The following is a 22,259-nucleotide window of genomic DNA, read 5'->3' as shown; positions in this document are numbered from 1 at the left end:
TGCAGTACTGCTACCTTTACTTCTGCACAGCACTGCCTTCAGAGCTGAGTGTTGGCTGCTGGATGGGAACCCAGCTCTGAAGGCAGAACCACCACCAGCAGCGCAGAAGGATTTCCACCCTTACTTCTGTGCTACTACCTGCAGAGCAGGGCCCTCAGCCAGATGCCGTCACTGTCCGGCCACCCAGCTGTGAAGGCAGCAGTGCAGAAGAAAGGATGGCATGGGACGGTATTGCCACTCTGACTCTGCGCTGTTGCTGGTGGGGCGCTGCCTTCAGAGCTGGGCCCCTGGCCAACAGCCGCCACTCTCTGGCCGCCAAGCTCTGAAGTCAGCGCAGAAGTAAGGGTGGCAATACTGTGACATCCCCCCCCCAAAATCACCTTATGACCTTCCCTGCAACTCCCTTTTGGGTCAGGAGCCCTAATTTGAGAAATGTTGGTTTCCCCTGTGAAATCTGTATAGTATAGGGTAAAAACACACAAAAGACCAGATTTTGCAGTGGGAGACTAGATTTCATGGTCCATGATGTATTTTTCATGGCTGTGAATTTGGTAGGACCCTAGCTATCGGATATTCTGACATGGGGCTCTCTCCTGTTAAAGTTGTTCCACTTTGAATAATGACTCACTGGTCCAGGGAGTGAGAATGACTGTATAACCGGTGGTTAGAGCACCCACTGAGGCAGTGGGTGACCCAGGATCCAGTCTGTGGTTCACCAATGTGGTTGCCAACCTCAGGGCAGACTGTAACAAACCAGGGCACGAACCCCGAACTGGCTGTGTGTTCTATAATTAGATTTCACCAACCCAGGAACAAGTGTGAACTCCTAAAGCACTGAAACGGCCTTACCATGGAGTCACAGATAGTCCCCCTGGGTACTCTGCTCTATATCTTGCCACCCAAGCAAACCTGTCTTTATGATAGATAGTCCCTTAAACCAAAATCACAATATTCAGGTTACAACCAGTCACTTACCCCAGGTCAATTATACCCTAGATCTCTCTCCAAAGACAACACTTTCGCCAACCCTGTAATAAACTAGCTAAAGATTTATTAACTAGGAAAAAGAAATTAGAGTTATTTACGAGGTTAAAGCAGGTAAACATACACACACAAATGACAGGTTTCAGAGTAACAGCCGTGTTAGTCTGTATTCGCAAAAAGAAAAGGAGTACTTTTGGCACCTTAGAGACTAACCAATTTATTTGAGCATGAGCTTTCGTGAGCTACAGCTCACTTCATCGGATGCATACTGTGGAACTGCAGAAGACATTATATACACAGAGACCATGAAACAATACCGCCTCCCACCCCACTCTCCTGCTGGTAATAGCTTATCTAAAGTGATCATCAAGTTGGGCCATTTCCAGCACAAATCCAGGTTTTCTCACCCTCCGCCTCCCCTCCCCCAACTCACTCTCCTGCTGGTAATAGCCCATCCAAAGTGACCACTCTCTTTAAAATGTGTATGATAATCAAGGTGGGCCATTTCCAGCACAAATCCAGGTTTTCTCACCCCCCACTCCCGTCCAAAAACCACACACACAAACTCACTCTCCTGCTGGTAATAGCTCATCCAAGCGACCACTCTCCCTACAATGTGCATGATAATCAAGGAGAGTGAGTTTGTGTGTGGGAGGGGGGGTGAGAAAACCTGGATTTGTGCTGGAAATGGCCCACCTTGATTATCATGCACATTGTAGGGAGAGTGGTCGCTTTGGATGAGCTATTACCAGCAGGAGAGTGAGTTTGTATGTGTGGTTTTTTGAGGGGGATGGGGGGGGGTGAGAAAACCTGGATTTGTGCTGGAAATGGCCCACCTTGATTATCATACACATTTTAAAGAGAGTGGTCACTTTGGATGGGCTATTACCAGCAGGAGAGTGAGTTTGTGTGTGGGGGGGCGGAGGGTGAGAAAACCTGGATTTGTGCTGGAAATGGCCCAACTTGATGATCACTTTAGATAAGCTATTACCAGCAGGAGAGTGGGGTGGGAGGACGTATTGTTTCATGGTCTCTGTGTATATAATGTCTTCTGCAGTTTCCACAGTATGCATCCGATGAAGTGAGCTGTAGCTCACGAAAGCTCATGCTCAAATAAATTGGTTAGTCTCTAAGGTGCCACAAGTACTCCTTTTCTTTTTACACACAAATGACTTAGGCCAGGTCTACACTAGAAGGGCTACATAGGTGCAGCTTTGCCTCTGTCGCCTGTCTGGTGAAGACACTCTATGTCAATGGGAGCGCGCTCTTCATCAGCATAATTACTCCACCTCCATGAGACGTGGAAGCTATGTCGGCAGCAGAGCATCGTCTGCTGACATAGTGCCAGTGTTGACCGCGTTTAGGTCACTGTAACTTGCGTCGCTCAAGGGGTGTCTTTTTCACATCCCTGAGCGATGTTAGTTAGACCTGCCCTAAGTCTTAGATTCCAAAAGGTAATAGTAGCTGCTAAATACGCAAGCTTGAAGGCTAACCCAAAAAGCAACTTGCACTCCTGGAGGAATTCTGTGCCAAAAATTTGAAAATTCTGCACACTATGTTTTAAAATTCTGCATATTTTATTTGTCAAAATAACACAATATAATCACACCAGTTTCAATTATTTTGATAATTTATTTCAATATATTTGTCAGCAAGTATGTCTGTAACAATACAGACAACAAAAAAGATTCAGGAAATTTTTTCTGACAAATAGATTCTTTACTAGGTATATTAATACAGAACTTTGAGTAATAATTCATTTAAACTACAATACAGAAATTATTTCCTGCATCCCTCAGAAGCAGTGCAAAGGCTTGGGGATGTCAGGGGTATCAGAGGAGCTGAGAAAGAGGGAAGACGTTTCTGGGTAGGGTCCTGGGAATGAACCTGGAGGGTTGTTGGGTGTGGGTGGGAGAAGTATGGAACATGGGCTTTTTTTTGCGGGGGGGAGAAGGACTGTTAGGGATTTGAGGATCCTCCCCCATCCAGACCTTGGCTGACCCTTAGCCTCTCTCATACAGTCAGGCACATCTGCCCCATTCCCCATGTGTCAGTGCCCTCCCAAAATCCCCCCATCCCCATGTGTCCCTGCAGCCCCACTCAGCCACCCCTCCTCCCTCATCCCCATGTGTCCCTATGTCCCCACTTATCCATCCCCTCCCCCCTTTCCCCATGTGTCCCTGCACCCCTACTCAGCCACCCCTTACCCATCCCCATGTTGCCCTACATCCCGACTCCCATTCAGCTCCTGCCCCAGTCTGTCCCCTCCACTAGCCCTTCTGAACCCCAGTTTATGTGACTGCCTCAGCAGCCCTATGTGCCCTGCCGTCTGTCCCCCCATACCCCATGCCTCCTTACCTGGTCCCATGGGCAAGGCACCATGAGGAACACAGCCTCTCCTCCTCCCTCTCTGTGGCTGGCTGAGTTGGTTACCCTCTGTTCTGGCACCACAGCAACCCTGGTGGGCAAAAGGTATAACTGTACTGCCTCTCAAGCAAAAGATATTTTCTGCAGAGAAAAAAAATCTGCGGAGGATCTGAATCCTATGCATGCGCAATTGTTCAGAATTCCCCCAGGGAGTAAATTTGGGGCACTCTTGCTTATGTTCTAAATTCCAAGCAGCACAGTGATAAAGTGCTTTCTGGTTAGTGATTTTTATTCCTTTCCCCCAGAGTTCAAATTGATGGGACAAGTGTTAGTGCCTGTTTCCTCTTCATGGATAGAGGGTATAGGGTGAGGGCTGGGCTGGGTTTGGTTGTGCTGGGGTGGGGATATGGGTGGGGGAGGGGAAGGGCAACCAGCAAATTCTTTGTCCTTTGATATTTCAAAATGGCTCATTTGGTTTCAAAAGGCCTTCTTGTGAAACCACTTCACATTCATTAATGCTTCTTTCCTGTTTGGTGAGTTACACAATTAGAGAGCTTTACAATGCAAACACTCAATATAACTTCCTACTACACACTACAGATGTTATAAGTAAGATCAGTACATGCAGCATCCTACAAGCATTTCATCAAGTCTAAACGCATTCTTATCACACTAAATACATTCTTATCAACTTCACATTTATTTTAACAATGCTAACACACAGGTGAGCCAGGATGGTTTTCAGTTATGTATTTGTCAGTGTTCAATGAGGCTTAGGGACCTTGGCATGAGCTGGCACCTGGTCTACCAGCATCACAGGACTCCCTCAATCTCTCCTGTTGAAGCTGTTCCACTTTGAATAACAATTCAGAGTCATAGGGCCAGAGTTGAGAATGCCTGCATAGCTGGTGGTTAGAGCACCAACTCGGGAGGTGGGTGACACAGAGTCCAGTCCCCCTGCTGCAATGATGCCTTCATTATTTATGCAAGCTGACTGTGAAACAGCTTCAGCAGGTAAGATTCAATAAATCCCACATAAGCATAGCCCATAACTTAATGGTTTGAGCACATGCCTCCATCAAGCGGAAGGAGGAATTGAACCTGGGTCTCCCACCTCTCAGGGGAGTGTTTTAATCAATAAGCTAAAAGTTATAAGGTCACCACTTCCTCTTTTGACCATTTTGTGTGGAATGAGCAGGTGCCTCACTCATTCTCATTAGAAACAATTTAGGTACCTAAACTGCCTGACTCCAGAAGAGGGGTTCCTAGCTCTAGATTGCAAACAGAGATAGGTTTCAGAGTAGCAGCCGTGTTACTCTGTATTCGCAAAAAGAAAATGAGTACTTGTGGCACCTTAGAGACTAACCAATTTATTTGAGCATAAGCTTTCATGAGCTACAGCTCACTTCATCGGATGCATAAAGTGGAAAGTACAGTGAGGAGATTTTATATACACACAGACCATGAAAAAATACACATTGTAAGGAGAGTGATCACTTAAGATGAGCTATTACCAGCAGGAGAGTGGGGTGGGAGGAAAGAAAACCTTTTGAAGTGATAATCAAGGTGGGCCATTTCCAGCACATTTCCAGGAGTTAACAAGAACGTCTGAGGAACAGTCGGGGGGGGGGGGGGGGGATTGAAGTGTTCTCCGACTGGTTTATGAATGTTATAATTCTTGACATCTGATTTGTGTCCATTTATTCTTTTACGTAGAGACTGTCCAGTTTGCCCAATGTACATGGCAGAGGGGCATTGCTGGCACACGATGGCATATATCACATTGGTAGATGTGCAGGTGAACTAGTTGGAGAACACTTCAATCTCTCTGGTCACTCGATTTCTGATCTCAAAGTGACTATCCTTCAACAAAAAAACTTCGAAAACAGACTCCAGCGAGAGACTGCTGAATTGGAATTAATTTGCAAATTGGATACAATTAACTTAGGCTTGAATAGAGACTGGGAGTGGTTGAGTCATTATATTAAGTAAAACTATTTCCCCTTGTTTATTCCTCCCCCGCCCCACTGTTCCTCAGACGTTCTTGTTAACTCCTGGAAATGTGCTGGAAATGGCCCACCTTGATTATCACTTCAAAAGGTTTTCTCTCCCCCCACCCCACTCTCCTGCTGGTAATAGCTCATCTTAAGTGATCACTCTCCTTACAATGTATATTTTTTCATGGTCTGTGTGTATATAAAATCTCCTCACTGTACTTTCCACTTTATGCATCTGATGAAGTGAGCTGTAGCTCACGAAAGCTTATGCTCAAATAAATTGGTTAGTCTCTAAGGTGCCACAAGTACTCCTTTTCTTTTTGCAAACAGAGATAGGGGCCTCCCTGCAGCCTGGATTTTGGCACCAAACTCCTTAGAAGGCTTAGGGCACTCTGCTCTCTTCAGTATCTCCCACTGGTAAGCATAGGCAGCTCCTTGTCTAGCTTGGTCGCATAACCCACACACCTTCTGGATGTGGTGTTCTGTCCCATCTAGTGGCACCGAGACCACTTAGAGAGAGAGAGAAAATGCTCTGCTCTACAGCCTTAGCTAACTGTCAGTTGGCTTTTAGGTCATGCAGTAGAGGCTCATGCACTAAGCTCCAGAAGTCCCTGGTTCGACCCTGCCCACCACTGACCATCTGTTACACTTGCTTCTGTAGATTGCATTTGGGTGCCTATCTTTCCCCATTCATTGTATAGGGAGTCTCGGTGCCTCACTCAGGCTTTGTGGATTCCACTGTTGCTTCAATGATTTTCTAGGCACTTAAAAGTTAGACACTGTGATGCTGGCCATTGCAACGTCTAGGTCCCTTTGTGAATGTTGACCTCTCTCTTCTTCTGTTTAGTCTTCAAGCTTGTAATCAACTTTTCCATTCAGTTTAGTTCCACACATTCCTCCCTCTCCTTACATTAGGTTCTAGTCTTACGATTGCCACCTGGGCTATACAAAGAAAAAGTAATATATTTGCAATTTTCCTCAAGTACTTTTGATTAAAACATCTTATGAAATGGCAGGAAACATTTTAAAATACTGTTTTCAGTAACAGTTCTGCTGCTACAACTGTTTTCTCTCCAAAAGCATGTAATTTATTAAAGTATGTTAATAGTAAAACGCTATATAAAAATGGACACTTTCCAAAGTGATTGAAGCTATTGATAAGGGAGTGAGCGATGTGTAGTGGTCAAAGCACAAAATTGGATTCTAATCCCTAGTTCTGCTAATGATTTACTGTTGGCCAATTTATTCACAGCTTTGTGTGGCTGACTTTCTCCATCTCTAATATTGGGGGAAAATAATTATTAACACCATTGGAGTGTTAAAATTTAAGTTGTTTCTTAAAGCACTTTGAGTAGCTTGGATAGAAGTTGCTTTAGAAGGGCAACAGGTACATGTAACATTGACTATAGACTATAGTTTAAGACTAATTCCATCCTCTATTTTCAAAAAGAAAAGGAGGACTTGTGGCACCTTAGAGGTGCCACAAGTCCTCCTTTTCTTTTTGCGAATACAGACTAACACGGCTGCTACTCTGAATCCTCTATTTTATCATTCCCAATTTTTGCTTACTCACATTCTTTCTATACTGAAATTTTCCATGTAGGCTCTCAGCCCAAAGATGCATAAAAAGGCGGGTGAGAAAAATAATTTGACCTGTTTGAGCTATGTGAATATGGAAAAAACACTTCTTCCATATACTCTAATCAGAAATTTTGCACTCTGACGTAATTCAAACAGCTGACCAGAGGACCTTGGGATTACTTTGTGAAGCTCATTGACACTCAAAAAGAAGGTGACTTTTAAGAAAATTTGTTGAGTAAGTTTAAAATTATGCATGTCTAAATTCAGCAGTTTTGTACATGGACACAATGTATTTCCAGTTTTGCAGACTCAGTGTAGCTATGCATTTTTTTTTAAAAAAACCACCAGTACCCAAATGGTTTCAGTGGAATATATTATATTCAAGAAAATTCATTTCAAGGAATTTAGTTAATATTTCTGGAGGGAAAAAAAACTAGGGATAAAACACATGGGGAAAGTGCATTTTAGGGAGGGATACAAAGGAGAAGGGCGTGCTGTGACTCAGGAAGGAGACTGAAATGGAGGCACTTGCGCTATAAAATACACAAGATGCACAGCACGGATGGTATAGAGTTGCAGGGACAACTGTAACTCTTGGGAATTTCTGACTGTATGAGTAGATGATCTCGCAAACTTTAATGTGGCATTGACACTAGTGTGTGCACGTTAATGAAAAGTGCAAGGCGTTACACTCAAGACTGCTCAGCAAGGAAGTCTTTGTTCTCTACAACTAAACCTTGTACCACGAGGGTGGTAATAACCATAACGCCTCTTCAGTGACTGCGCCCGCCCCCGGGGGAGGGGGGGGGGGGACCAGTGGGAACCACCGACTGCCCTTCGCCACCCGGATACAGCCGCGGAAAAGCCCCTGGCCTGGGGCAGAGGAAGCACGTGCCTCACTTCCTGCCCCACGGCCGTTGACTCTGGTCCCCCTCGGAGGCCTGGCCGACCCCCCCCCCCCCCCGCCGAGCGTGCCCGAGCTTTTAGGGAACACCCATGGGACGTATGTGTCTAGATTACACTAGGGAACGCTACCGCGGGCGCATGCGTAATGAGCGCCTCTCGCTCTCAGCCACTTCCGGCTTTGTGGGTGGATTAGAGGGGTTTATCTCCAGGCTGCTGATTGACTGAGGCCATTTTCCGATCTGTGTCTCCCTCGGTGATTGGCTACTGTAAAAAAAACAAACGCTATGTGTGTTTGATTTTCTCGTTGGCTGCCGTAATCCGTACTTCTCCCCTATTGTGGTTCTGTCGTGCTGATTGGCTCCTTTCATTCCCTCCCCCCCTTGGCCAGGGTGCCTGGCTCGCTGATTGGCTACTGCGAGGCTACCTCCCGAGCTGCCTATATGCCCGGCTCGCTGATTGACAGCTTCAACCGTGCCGCCCCTCGCCGGGTGCGCGCAGCCCCTGCGGCGCCTGTGTTCGCCGAGCTAATAAAGTTTTGTTGGAAGAAAAGCGGCGCCTCCTCTCGCTCCTGCCCCTCCCTCTTGGAGCCGCTCGCCGCGCCCGGCTCCTCCCCCCCGGCTCGGGCCCTGGGGCGCTTGTTTCTCGCCCAGCTGCGCGCGTGCCAAGAGCTCGAGCCGGAGCCTCCCGGCGGCTCCCCCCCCCGCCCCAGCTGCTGCTGCTGCTGCCGCCGCCTCCTCCTGCGGGCACGGTAAGCGGCTCCCAGTCCGGCCGGAGGAGGGGGGTGCGCGGGGAGAGTCTCCGGGGCACAGACCCTCTCGCCCCGGCCCATACCGGGGCTCCGCGCCGCTCCCTCCGCTGCGCAAAACTGGGGGGGGGGGGCGCGGAGCCCAGCCCAGCCCTGCCCTGCCCTGCCCCCGCCCGCCTGCTTAGCGCGTGTGGCCGCCGTGACATAACGGGACCCCGGGGGTGGGGGACACCCGGGACTGCGCCGTGCGCACCGTCCCCTTCCTCACGCCTCCCCCCCTCCCCCCGGGTGTGCGCGACGGTTAAACTGCTGCTCTGCCCCCCGGGGACCGGACTCGCCTGCCTGCCGCGGGCCCCCCTCTGTGCCCGGCTCCGGGCTGGGATGCCAGCCCTGCCCCCGGGCGGCTCCGCGGCTGGCGCTGCCCGGCCTCGGGTTGGTTTCCCTGCCGCCGCTCGTGGGGCGCGCTAGCGAGGCGGGCGGCTGCCGGAGCCCTGCGTGGGGAGAGGCCGACCCGCGGGGGAGGGGGGGGGGGGACCCTTCGCGCAGCAGACCCGCCTGAAAGGCAAATGGGGCGTCGCTGGTGCTCCCGCTTGCTCTTCCCATTTCAATGGGCATTTGAGGCCCCCCTCCAAGTGTGCAGGAAACCGTGCTTAAAACAAGTGCTTCCTCAGACACAGTCGTACTATCCCCAGGGGAGGGACAGCAGCCCCTTGGCCAACCTCTTCGTCTTTGTTCCCGTTTCCCCATCTGTGAAATGGGGGAAAAGGCTTGCCACCTCCCAGGGAGTTAGGAAACTTGATCAGCGTCTTTAAAGTGCTTTGACGTACTCTGGAATAAATTAACATTGGCGAAAAAAGTATTCTTAAAGCAATATCTGTAATCCAGTTGGCAGTGAATTTGGTATCAGAAATCATGGGTTTTGACATTAAGGAGATGAGGGTGCAGTTTCTTAATTTGTCGACAGTGGAACAGCTATGTTGAGGACAAGGAGTATCAGCAAAAGGTGCGAGTGTACTAGCGCTGAACATGGTTTATCTGCAAGCTTAGACTAATGCGTTCAGCATCTGGTGGTGGTAACCTCTGTTTCTGAAGTTCCCGAACGCTGTTTCTTTGTCCACACATTAATCTTGTGCAGCCCTCTGTTTAACTCGTTGTGGACATCTGTTATCAGCAGTGCTTCATTTTTTCTAGTGTAGAACATGCCTTAGTAAAAGAGTGGTTACACCTTTAAAAAAAGAAAAGGAGTACTTGTGGCACCTTAGAGACTAACCAATTTATTTGAGCATGAGCTTTCGTGAGCTACAGCTCACTTCATCAGATGTTTACCGTGGAAACTGCAGCAGACTTTATATACACACAGAAATCATGAAACAATACCTCCTCCCACCCCACTGTCCTGCTGGTAATAGCTTATCTAAAGTGATCAACAGGTGGGCCATTTCCAGCACAAATCCAGGTTTTCTCACCCTCCACCCCCCCCACACAAATTCACTCTCCTGCTGGTGCTAGCCCATCCAAAGTGACAACTCTTAACATAATCAAGTCGGGCTATTTCCTGCATAGATCAAGGTTTTCTCACATCCCCCCGCCCCCATACACACACAAACTCACTCTCCTGCTGGTAATAGCTCATCTAAACTGACCATTCTCCAGGTTTAAATCCAAGTTAAACCAGAGCATCGGGGAGGGGGGGTAGGAAAAAACAAGAGGAAACAGGCTACCTTGCATAATGACTTAGCCACTCCCAGTCTCTATTTAAGCCTAAATTAATAGTATCCAATTTGCAAATGAATTCCAATTCAGCAGTTTCTCGCTGGAGTCTGGATTTGAAGTTTTTTTGTTTTAAGATAGCGACCTTCATGTCTGTGATTGCGTGACCAGAGAGATTGAAGTGTTCTCCGACTGGTTTATGAATGTTATAATTCTTGACATCTGATTTGTGTCCATTTATTCTTTTACGTAGAGACTGTCCAGTTTGACCAATGTACATGGCAGAGGGGCATTGCTGGCACATGATGGCATAGATCACATTGGTGGATGTGCAGGTGAACGAGCCTCTGATAGTGTGGCTGATGTTATTAGGCCCTGTGATGGTGTCCCCTGAATAGATATGTGGGCACAATTGGCAACGGGCTTTGTTGCAAGGATAAGTTCCTGGGTTAGTGGTTCTGTTGTGTATGTGGTTGTTGGTGAGTATTTGCTTCAGGTTGCGGGGCTGTCTGTAGGCAAGGACTGGCCTGTCTCCCGAGACTTGTGAGAGTGTTGGGTCATCCTTTAGGATAGGTTGTAGATCCTTAATAATGCGTTGGAGGGGTTTTAGTTGGGGGCTGAAGGTGACGGCTAGTGGCGTTCTGTTATTTTCTTTGTTAGGCCTGTCCTGTAGTAGGTAACTTCTGGGAACTCTTCTGGCTCTATCAATCTGTTTCTTTACTTCTGCAGGTGGGTATTGTAGTTGTAAGAAAGCTTGACAGAGATCTTGTAGGTGTTTGTCTCTGTCTGAGGGGTTGGAGCAAATGCGGTTGTATCGCAGAGCTTGGCTGTAGACGATGGATCGTGTGGTGTGGTCAGGGTGAAAGCTGGAGGCATGCAGGTAGGAATAGCGGTCAGTAGGTTTACGGTATAGGGTGGTGTTTATGTGGCCATTGTTTATTAGCACTGTAGTGTCCAGGAAGTGGATCTCTTGTGTGGACTGGACCAGGCTGAGGTTGGTGGTGGGATGGAAATTGTTGAAATCATGGTGGAATTCCTCAAGGGCTTCTTTTCCATGGGTCCAGATGATGAAGATGTCATCAATATAGCGCAAGTAGAGTAGGGGCTTTAGGGGACGAGAGCTGAGGAAGCGTTGTTCTAAATCAGCCATAAAAATGTTGGCATACTGTGGGGCCATGCGGGTACCCATAGCAGTGCCGCTGATCTGAAGGTATACATTGTCCCCAAATGTGAAATAGTTATGGGTAAGGACAAAGTCACAAAGTTCAGCCACCAGGTTAGCTGTGACATTATCGGGGATAGTGTTCTTGACGGCTTGTAGTCCATCTTTGTGTGGAATGTTGGTGTAGAGGGCTTCTACATCCATAGTAGCCAGGATGGTGTTATCAGGAAGATCACCGATGGATTGAAGTTTCCTCAGGAAGTCAGTGGTGTCTCGAAGGTAGCTGGGAGTGCTGGTAGCGTAGGGCCTGAGGAGGGAGTCTACATAGCCAGACAATCCTGCTGTCAGGGTGCCAATGCCTGAGATGATGGGGCGCCCAGGATTTCCAGGTTTATGGATCTTGGGTAGTAGATAGAATATCCCAGGTCGGGGTTCCAGGGGTGTGTCTGTGCGGATTTGATCTTGTGCTTTTTCAGGAAGTTTCTTGAGCAAATGCTGTAGTTGCTTTTGGTAACTCTCAGTGGGATCATAGGGTAATGGCTTGTAGAAACTCGTGTTGGAGAGCTGCCGAGCAGCCTCTTGTTCATATTCCGACCTATTCATGATGACAACAGCACCTCCTTTGTCAGCCTTTTTGATTATGATGTCAGAGTTGTTTCTGAGGCTGTGGATGGCATTGCGTTCCGCATGGCTGAGGTTATGGGGCAAGTGATGCTGCTTTTCCACAATTTCAGCCCGTGCACGTCGGCGGAAGCACTCTATGTAGAAGTCCAGTCTGCTGTTTCGACCTTCAGGAGGAGTCCATCTAGAATCCCTCTTTCTGTAGTGTTGGCAGGGAGACCTCTGTGGATTAGTATGTTGTTCAGAGGTATTTTGGAAATATTCCTTGAGACGGAGACGTCGAAAATAGGATTCTAGGTCACCACAGAACTGTATCATGTTCGTGGGGGTGGAGGGGCAGAAGGAGAGGCCCCGAGATAGAACAGCTGCTTCTGCTGGGCTGAGAGTATAGTTGGATAGGTTAACAATATTGCTAGGTGGGGTGAGGGAACCATTGCTGTGGCCCCTTGTAGCATGTAGTAGTTTAGAAAGTTTAGTGTCTTTTTTCTTTTGTAGAGAAGCAAAGTGTGCGTTGTAAATGGCTTGTCTAGTTTTAGTAAAATCCAGCCACGAGGAAGTTTGTGTGGAAGGTTGGTTCTTTATGAGAGTATCCATTTTTGAGAGCTCATTCTTAATCTTTCCCTGTTTGCTGTAGAGGATCTTGATCAGGTGATTCCGCAGTTTCTTTGAGAGCGTGAGGCACAAGCTGTCAGCATAGTCTGTGTGGTATGTAGATTGTAATGGATTTTTGACCTTCAGTCCTTTTGGTACGATGTACGATGTGGAGGGTGAGAAAACCTGGATTTGTGCTGGAAATGGCCCACCTGTTGATCACTTTAGATAAGCTATTACCAGCAGGACAGTGGGGTGGGAGGAGGTATTGTTTCATGATTTCTGTGTGTATATAAAGTCTGCTGCAGTTTCCACGGTAAACATCTGATGAAGTGAGCTGTAGCTCACGAAAGCTCATGCTCAAATAAATTGGTTAGTCTCTAAGGTGCCACAAGTACTCCTTTTCTTTTTGCGAATACAGACTAACACGGCTGTTCCTCTGAAACCATACACCTTTAAAAGTATCTTGTAGAGTATACTAGCTTTTGAATGGCTGTCATTGACACTTGTAATTTCTTTTCCTACTTTAAAACATATTTCAACTAATAAAACAAAACTAATTTTAAAATGTTTGCATTTGATACAGTTGAAGGACAGAGTCATTACAGTTTTATTTGTTAATTCGACAGATGCAGTTTATGTTGCTTTTTAGTCGTCAGGGGAAGCTGAGACTTCAGAAGTGGTATGTCCCGTTGTCTGACAAAGAGAAGAAGAAAATCACAAGGGAACTTGTTCAGACAGTGCTGGCTCGTAAACCGAAAATGTGCAGCTTCCTGGAGTGGAGAGACCTGAAGATTGTTTACAAAAGGTGGTTCTGCCTCACTAAGCTTGTAATTACTAGACATAAAAAAAAAAAATGTAATGAATAGCAAAGAAAATAATGAATGTGAAATGTTTTCTCCCTTACTGATGATGAAAACAGGCTGGTTTTGAGCTTTTTTTTCTTAAATCTAGTTTGATAACCTAGTAGGAAGCATTTATATGTAAAGAGCCACTCGTGTTTAGAACTGTGTTGAAGAACAGAGATTAGATTTTCTTAAACTTAAGAAAAAGTGATTCTTTCCGGTTCTGTGTTCAGCTGTCTAAGTAAAAGGATGAATACAAATATGAAAAACAATGTATGATTCTAGGGCTGTTTAGAATGACTAAATTCTATAAACATGTTTACCTCAAGCAGAGGGTAACTATAAATTGGTTACAAATATAATTTGGTCTCAGGCACCAGATATATGAATAAGAAAAGATTTTTGCTGTCGGTACAAAACAGTATTTTTTCAATTTGAGAAATCAAGATCAGTTTTCTATGGGTGAAAGTACTGTCTAATTTTTAGTCAGAAATCTCCCTTTGTACCTGTTTACTTGCAAAATGCTAAAGTTGTGCAGCTGGAATGTTTTCATTCTGCTGACCTTTTGCATGTAATACAAAACAGCTGTGAAATTGCTTTTCTCCACAAATTATTGTAATTGACATTCCAATGAGATGAAGGAAATAAATGAATCCTACTAAAAGCTAATTTTATAAAAGGAGTTCCATCCTTTCATTTTTAGTATTTAAGTAGGGAATCGGGGCACTTTCAGAGGTTTATATTTTTTAGCATTTCCTGTAATTCTCTCTTGGATTGTAAATAAAATATCTTGCCCTACAGTTCTCGCCTTCTTTCCATTGGTGAGAAGATAGTTTCCTCCACCCCAAAACTGGAACTGAAATTGTTATGTAGATAACTTTAATAATGTTGAGGCATTGTGTCAAATAGTATAACTGGATTCAAGAAAGAATTAGACACTTAGGCCACGATAATGCCTATGCTTAAGAGGTGTAAATAACTTTATTCATATCAGTACTGCCATTGATTAATGTCAATCTAATCAGGTGAGTTAAGGTATGCTTGTTTGCAGGATCAGGGCCTCAGTATGAAAGAGGATATAACCTGAAGCATATATATACATGTGTCTATACCTCTCATGCCTCGCTACTTGGCCATGAAACCTTTGTAGGCAGTACTTGATGAGGGGGTACGCATGCATCCTTTGAGTCCTATAACCTACTGACCAAAGGCATGCAACATCCACTGTAATCACTTGTTTCACTCTCTCCACGAACTGGTGTGGTCAAGTTGAGGAACTTATTAAAAAAAATTGCAAGTTAGTTGATGTCAGGGAAAGTAATTTAATTTTTCCTTTGTTTTATTTCCTTGTTTTTCTTCAAGTTTGGGTAGTCATGGGTAGCTGAGGGAACACCACCGAGAGGACTGGATTTAAGTAGTGATAAATAAAAACCACTTAGTCTGATAGGTATAAGTGCCTTTGGGCTTGGAGAAAGTGCATTCTTCCAAAGATAATGATGAAACCCAGAAGCAATAGGAGCAGGATCTAGTGGCCCAACAGTCCAAGTGCAGCCTTCAGAGGAAACAATCCTTCATATTCAGGGCGTTCCGGTAGTCTTTGTCTTATTGGGATCCAGGAAGCCAAAAGAGAACCAGAAAATGACAAACCTTGGCAGGGGACACAATCCTCCTTAGCAAGAGGTGCTCCATTTTGGTTGCAAGGTTGAGGACGCTACAGAGAATCCTGAGCCAGTCCTCTACCAAGGTCTGCTTTCTTCTGTCCCATAGTTTGGGGACAGTTTGACTCACATTGGGTAAAAACCATGATTTGTTAAAAAACACAAAACATTTAACATTTTTTAGTTTTTCTTATTTCATAATCTTAATTGCTGAAATGCATGCTTAAATCTTATTTCTTCTAGAACTACCCAATTGTTAGAATTTCAGATATTACAGAGCAAGGTAGTAGGTTTATTTAAATCAAAGCAAATTTTAAGCAATCAATTTTAATTGTTTTGCCTTTGTACTCCTAAAGGGAGGTGGTTTTACTGATTGATAATACTTAAAACATGTTAATTTGCAACTGAATACAGCCTTTATGCTAAATTTGGTGCTGCTTTTTGCAAACTTAGGAGGAAACGCTATATCTATACACATTTATTTAAGCAGTTATAGCTTACTTTACATTTATTCAGATGCTTAATTTTTTCATTTTGTATTATGTTAGTAAATGGTGAATAACGCATTTCTTATTTGCAAGATTAATTTTTTTACTTGTGGTTTGTTTTGAGCTCTTTGGATAGGAACTCAAATGCAATTAAAATGCAAACAAAATTTTAAAGTTTTTAATTAGTAAACTAAAGCTACCTTAAATATGCTGGATACATAACAAAAAAAAAAATCAAAACCCGCTTAAAACTAACTGATTTATTAAACAAAGTGTTACTTGCAGTTAGTGAATTGAACTAGTTGTTTCTGGTCACTGTGTCCTTCAGGATTTTAGAACTAGCAGATCTCATCCTCTTGCATTTAGTTTTTATTCATAGATTGGAAGAGAAAACAAGCTTTACTACTTTTCAACTTTCGAATGCTTTTTAACTTTGAATTAACTAGTCATTGAACTTAAACTAGTTAAATAACCTGAAATGAAGAAATTATTCTCTCTGCATCTGCAGAAGAGGCTACTGCTGTCAAAAGCTGATTTACTATTTCAACAAAATCTGGTTCCAGGTGTGTAGCCAACGACATATTCAGTGGTTTGACTTTCTTTAAAACTTTGGCAGTAAACATACACTGCTTAATTTTTTTATTTGATATAAGTGATTTTAATAGGTTAAAGTAAGTTTAACCTTAACAGGGTTGTCATAATTTCAAATAAGTTTAGTTTTAAATGAAAAAATTGACTTTTTTTTTAAAGCCACTTGTTATCCACTCTGTTACAGAGAATTTTCTAGGAAATTTCACACTTGAAGTGATCATCGATGCTTTAAAAAAAGAAGTCCAAGGGCCTCATTAACATCCCTTTGTTGTGAGATCAATACAAACTCAAATACAAATTTGGTAAGCTTATAGCTCAGAGGTGGGCAAACTAGGGCCCGCGGGCCACATTTAGCCCACAGGACCTTCTTCCCTGGCCCCTGAGCTCCTGGCCCGGGAGGCTAGTCCCCGGCTCCTCCTCTGCTGTTCTCCCTCCCCGCAGCCTCAGCGCGCCGCTGGTGCAGTGCTCCTGGCAGCCAGGCAGCGCAGTTGCAGAGCCGCAGCCTGACCTGGTGCTCTGGGGGGCGTGGTGGTGGCAGTGCCGCCAGCCACCAGTGCTCCGGGCAGCACGGTAAGGGGGCGGGGAGCAGGGGGGGTTGGATAGGGTGGCAGGAGACAGTCAGGGGTGGGAGGTCCGGGGGTGGTCAGGGGACAGGGAGCAAGGGGTGGTGGATGGGGCAGGAGTCTCGGGGGGGCCGTCAGGGACAGGGAACAGGAGGGTTGGATGGAGCAGGAGTCCCAGGGAAGCCGTCGGGGCGTGAGAAGTGTGGGGGGTTGGATAAGAGGTGGGGGCCGGGTCAAGCCTGTCTGTTTGGGGAGGCACAGCCTCCCCTAACCAGCTCTCCATACAATTTTGGAAACCCGATGTGGCCCTCAGGCCCAAAAGTTTGTCCGCCCCATTACAGCTTGTGCCATATATACATCACCTAAAGTATTAAATGTACACAAATCAAAAAAGTTGAAATGCTTTGACCAAGGCGGTAGCCCTTCATCATGGTTAGTATTGGCAAGACCTCCTCTTAATGAAGTGTTCTAAGAGGGAAAATATGAAAATATATTTTCATATGTCCATGAGAAAAAACACAAATAAACTCTTGCACATTCTCATCTCCAGAGGGCCCACTCTAGACTTTCCAAGAGATTTAGCTTGCCTGTCTCAGGGCTTGTTTTGAATATTTTGAGGTCCAAGCTAGGAGAACCAATATGACTGCCTTCAAGCATTGGGGCCTGATGGGGGCATGTGCCTTTATTTACTCCTTCAGAAGATTATAGATGTGGCCCTTGCAATTCTGGTTGTATCTGGTGTAGGTGCTTGGTGTTCATAGCCTGGATATGGGAGTGAGTTTCTTCAAGAGGTCAGGCTTGCTGCTGTTTCAATTATTTGATTATTGCTGAATGTTTTGATGGACAATGCTCTCTTCCCTGCCAGCATATCATTATACGTACCTTTGCCCCCAATTTGTGTTGGGGGTTGCAACTTAGAAGCTTTTGTACTTACGTATATTTAAATTTCCCCCTTCAAACTGTATGCTGTGGAACTTGAAAATGCATTCTAGTTAACACTTGCTTTAACTTAGTTGAAAATACTACATAGACAGGGTTTCCAACCTTAAATTTGTTTTTAAATAGGGTTATGAAGGACAAACAATCTTCTAAGAAGAAAGGTCCAGGTGATATCCTCTTTTGTATTGTTGAAAAGTAATTTTATGTATTAAAACGGACTCTGAAAGCAGGGCTTTGGAGTGGAGCCTGGAGCTGGAGCAGCTCCGGAGGAGTGGAGCTGCAGGTTTTTGCCTGGAGCTGGAGCGGAGCCAGAGTACAGCTCCAAAGCCCTGTCTGAAAGGGTTGGGTGTAGTTTCCAAATCTGTATTTAGTTGTGAACACTGTATTATGACCAAGTGTTATGGAGTGGGAGTTCTTTTTTTTTTTAAAGTGACACAAAAGCTGTTTTGTCTGAAACCGGTCAAATTGCTTGTTTAATCATGTTTAAGGCCAGTCCTTTTAAGAGCTTATTACTCATTTAACTTGAAATAAAGGTCTGCTATTGTCATGAGATTCAAATTATCCTTAAGCATTGGAAGGAAAACAATTTAGCTGAACATAGCAATAATCAGCTGACATTAAAATGAATGTGGAGAAAGTCATGTGCCTTGAGTAACAGAATAGAAGTATTCAGACAGATTTGCTTTGAGTGCTAGTAATTTATAGTAAGCTTCAAACTGTTGTGCTAAAAAATACACAGATATTTTTGTCTTTCCAGACTGATGTTTTCATAATGTTTTATTTAATGTTTTATTTCTAATTTAGATTTTCAAATCTTATCTTTTGGATGCTTTCTGTACTCTTTTAAAAACTAAGCCAGTAGAAAATGATTTACCCAACAACTGTGTATAAAAAACATAATTGGTTTTGTACTGCATTAAAAAATCCTCTGGAGTTACTGTTTTTATTTCTGTTAAATCGGGTTTGACAAAAAAGGTAAAAAAAAAAAAAATTGAAAAAGCATTTTAAATTTTCTAACAAGTTCAGTTTGACATGAGAGAAGTCAATGGTTAAAAAGGCCATAGAAATTGAAACATTATTTGATCCAGGGAGGTGGTCCCTCCCAGTTCTTTTTAAGGAACAGCAGTCATACTATGTGGGCAAGCTTGCAGTGCTGCTGCTTCTAATCTGTTACTTCTGAGGATACACAGATCTTAGTTTCCAGGACTGAGAACAATCTCACCTTTCAGGAGCACAAATTTAACTGACACGGGGGTGGTGTTTTTATAATAACATAAAGATAATTTTGTTGTTGCAGATATGCAAGCCTTTATTTCTGCTGTGCTATTGAAGATCAGGACAACGAACTGATAACCCTGGAAATAATTCATCGTTATGTGGAACTACTTGACAAGTATTTTGGCAGTGTAAGTTAGTGACTCTGATTGTGGTTTCAGTTTTTTACAGAATTTCATTGTGTTTTTGTTAATATAGTAAGTGCATCATCATCTTGCTTAGTGGACAAAAAGTATTTTTAAAAATGATATGTTTGCTGCTGGACATGGATATCTGATATATATGGTAAATCTTACATCACTTGTTCTGCCAAACCAACCTGGTAACTAACCTATCTTCACAACACCCTTGTCAAGTGAGGAGGTGGTTGTGTGTCCTGTTCCTCTCTCCCCCCAGGCTCCGTCCCCAGTCTACTTTCCTTCAGCTGTAATTTCAGGAAGAGTTCTGTGCAGCCCTCTGCAGCCGCAGGCTAGAGCATACTCAGTGCAGATAGAACCATAGTTAGCTATGAAATTCGAGCAGTTCTCTACTAGCAGACGCGAACTGTGGTTTTTCAGGTGCTTGGGCCAAATCGCAGTTTGGGTGGATTCTCATGGGGACAGTGAAAGGCTCATCCCTGACACAAAGGCCTCCCTCCTGCCAAATTTCAAGTCCCTGCTCCAAAGCTTGGGGGGACCAGAGCTTGTCAGAGAAATGGTCACCAGAATTTTTTAACATGGGCAAGATATATTTCTCACTAGCCTCATTCTCAGAAGTGGCATAACCATTTTGGCTGAAATTCTCCACAAAAAATTCAGCCTCAGGAAAATGCCTGAAATCGAAATTTTCAGCCCAAACAGTTAGTTTGGCAAAGTTGTGACCAAGTGAAAGAAGAATCTAGTAATAGGAAGTGTCAGGCAACTTTAATAAGGCAGTGCTACCCTCCCCCCATCACAACACTTATTGTGCTTTTCAGGTGTGTGAACTTGATATCATCTTCAATTTTGAAAAGGCTTATTTTATTCTGGATGAGTTCCTGTTGGGAGGGGAAGTTCAGGAGACCTCCAAGAAAAACGTTCTTAAAGCCATTGAGCAGGCAGATCTGTTACAGGAGGTAAGCAAATGGTACTTCTCCTGCCTAAGCACCAGCCTGCTGTGCTCTGGCTAATGTCTAATGAAGGCTCTCACTTTTCTAACATGATAGAAAGCACTTTTTAGCATGCTTAGCATGTAATCTCCTGTTAGTTTTTATGTTTGTGTAGTATATGTACTATCACAGTGTTATCTTTCAGCTTGTTTATTCTTTTCACCTTGTATTCAGTACACACACATGTAAAGCTTCTTTTTAAAGCTTTAGATTTATTTAGAGATTGTCTCTGTGTTGTATGTTTTGCTAGAATTGCAAGCTGCTCTTTTCATGCATATACCTAATATTTATAGATTTTGCTCTTTTTAATCTCTCTTCCTTAGATTTATCTTTGTTGCACTTTAATCATCTTGATAATTATCACTAGTTTTTTGTCATACCTGATGCATGTGTGCTTCTTTACTGTTTCATTGCTCAAATCCAGAAGCTAGACTCTCTTCTTTGAGCCTCTTTCAGGTATAGTTAATATTAACTATTCTAAAGGCATTATGTCTTAATGTTGTAGTTAATTTATTTTAAAATAGAAATGCATTATAAAGTTAGAATAGTAGTTCGTCAGTAGTCATAGAAATATATAGAACGATGTAGAAAAGGCATTCAAAACTTCACCTGTTATTCAGTTATTGAAATAAAAATATTTCCACTGTTCATTTCTGACTTCGGAGAACTGTTAAAGTATGAACTCAGATCTCAGACGCAGAATTTGGAAAACAATTTTTAAAAATTGTACTGCAAAATCCGTAGTAATAAAGTAAATTTAAAAAAACCCTCTTGTCTATAACAGCCCCTTTGTATTTTATTATTTACTAACTGTGGTCTCAAGGTTAGAACATTGAACTGGCAGTTCAGACCCTGCCAATGATACCTAGTAAGACCTTGGGAAAGTCACTTAACTTCTCCGTGCACCAGTTGGTGACAGGGATGTACAACTTGTCCATCTCACATGCATGTTAAAGTTGAAGGCTTGTAAAATGTTTAGAGGTCACTGGTAAAAGATGCTATATAAATGCAAAATAGTATTCGAGCTTTGTCCTGTGAACATTTTAATGAGTTATTATTTTGTCTCGTGAGAGATCTGTTTCTGTCATGTGAGCATTCCATAGTTCTGAGGTTCTCCTTCTACCATGTTTGATATTGCCCCATGAACATATTTTTGCTAAATTATAGGATTGAAAAATCATCCCATCCTTTATTCTCCACTCTCATAGTTCAGTTGCATTTTGTAATCCTATTACTTGAGGTGAAAGTAAGAGGATGACATATCAGCTAGGTCTCATATTTGTAGATAGTTTATTAGCACCTCTGTGTGACGTATCCTTTTTTGGTTTGGGAAGCGTAATTATTCCTCCTTTCAAAGGATGCTCTGAAACCTTCCTCTCGTCACTCCTTTATTGTGGTGGATATTACAGGCCTGCTGAAATTTTAGCTGTTTGGTACTCTACTAATGCCATCTGTTGTTATGACATAGAGAAAATGTTCCATGGGGTTTTTCATCTAAAGCATCTGCTTTCCTAGAATCAAAGAATTGCAGAAGTTACAAACGGGAAGTGACCTAGGAAATAATCAGTCTCCCTGCAAATGCATAATTGTTCCCTACAATGTCTTGCAGCATTTTGTCCAGTCTAGTTTTAAAAATTACAAGCAATGAGACTTCCTTTGGGAGGTTGTTTTATTGTATCCTACTGTCAGAAATAATTCCTGATATTCTGCCTAAATTTTATTTTTAATTTCATTCTACTACCCCTAGATTAGTTTGACACTAAAATAAATAATGCAAAATAAAAAAAAGCCTCCCTTTTAAATTTTTTTACAATGGGAAATTTTCTCCTTCCCTCCATTTTCTTTTTAAATTTGGACTTCGCTTCTTTGAAAGTAGTCATCCCCCCCTCAGCCCCCCCCCCGCCTTCTGATTACTTTTATGGTCTCTGGGTTAACTATTTTCCTGATTGTAACCAATAAGTAACAAAAATCTGTATTCTTGCTGCTTTTGAAGTTTATTTTACATTGTGGTGGTGGAAATTTAATTGAGATTTTTGTCACTGTTTGATAGATTAATGATGTCAATTAAATGTGAAATGGCACTCTTTATATGGCTGCTTTTTTACTTCAG

The 22,259-nt window shown here is 43.6% G+C and overlaps 1 protein-coding gene across 4 annotated transcripts in view; it reads left to right on the top strand.

The window, feature by feature from the left end:
- Positions 1–8,338: 8,338 nt before the first annotated feature.
- Positions 8,339–22,259, top strand: part of AP1S2 (adaptor related protein complex 1 subunit sigma 2) — a 40,043-nt gene continuing 26,122 nt past the window's right edge. For 3 of the 4 annotated variants that reach the window (XM_073355763.1, XM_073355771.1, XM_073355781.1), the window contains exons 1-4: positions 8,497–8,583; positions 13,294–13,472; positions 19,046–19,154; positions 19,979–20,116. In XM_073355763.1, the coding sequence (XP_073211864.1) occupies positions 13,294–13,472; positions 19,046–19,154; positions 19,979–20,116 (426 nt within the window). In that variant the 5' untranslated portion in view covers positions 8,497–8,583. Of the gene's footprint in view, positions 8,584–13,293; positions 13,473–19,045; positions 19,155–19,978; positions 20,117–22,259 lie in introns of all 4 variants that reach the window. The other variant, XM_073355790.1, reaches the window with a different exon arrangement.

This window comes from Lepidochelys kempii, chromosome 1, assembly GCF_965140265.1.
Source record: "Lepidochelys kempii isolate rLepKem1 chromosome 1, rLepKem1.hap2, whole genome shotgun sequence".
Taxonomy (NCBI): domain Eukaryota; kingdom Metazoa; phylum Chordata; order Testudines; family Cheloniidae; genus Lepidochelys; species Lepidochelys kempii.
This window is presented reverse-complemented; position numbering and strand designations above follow the sequence as displayed.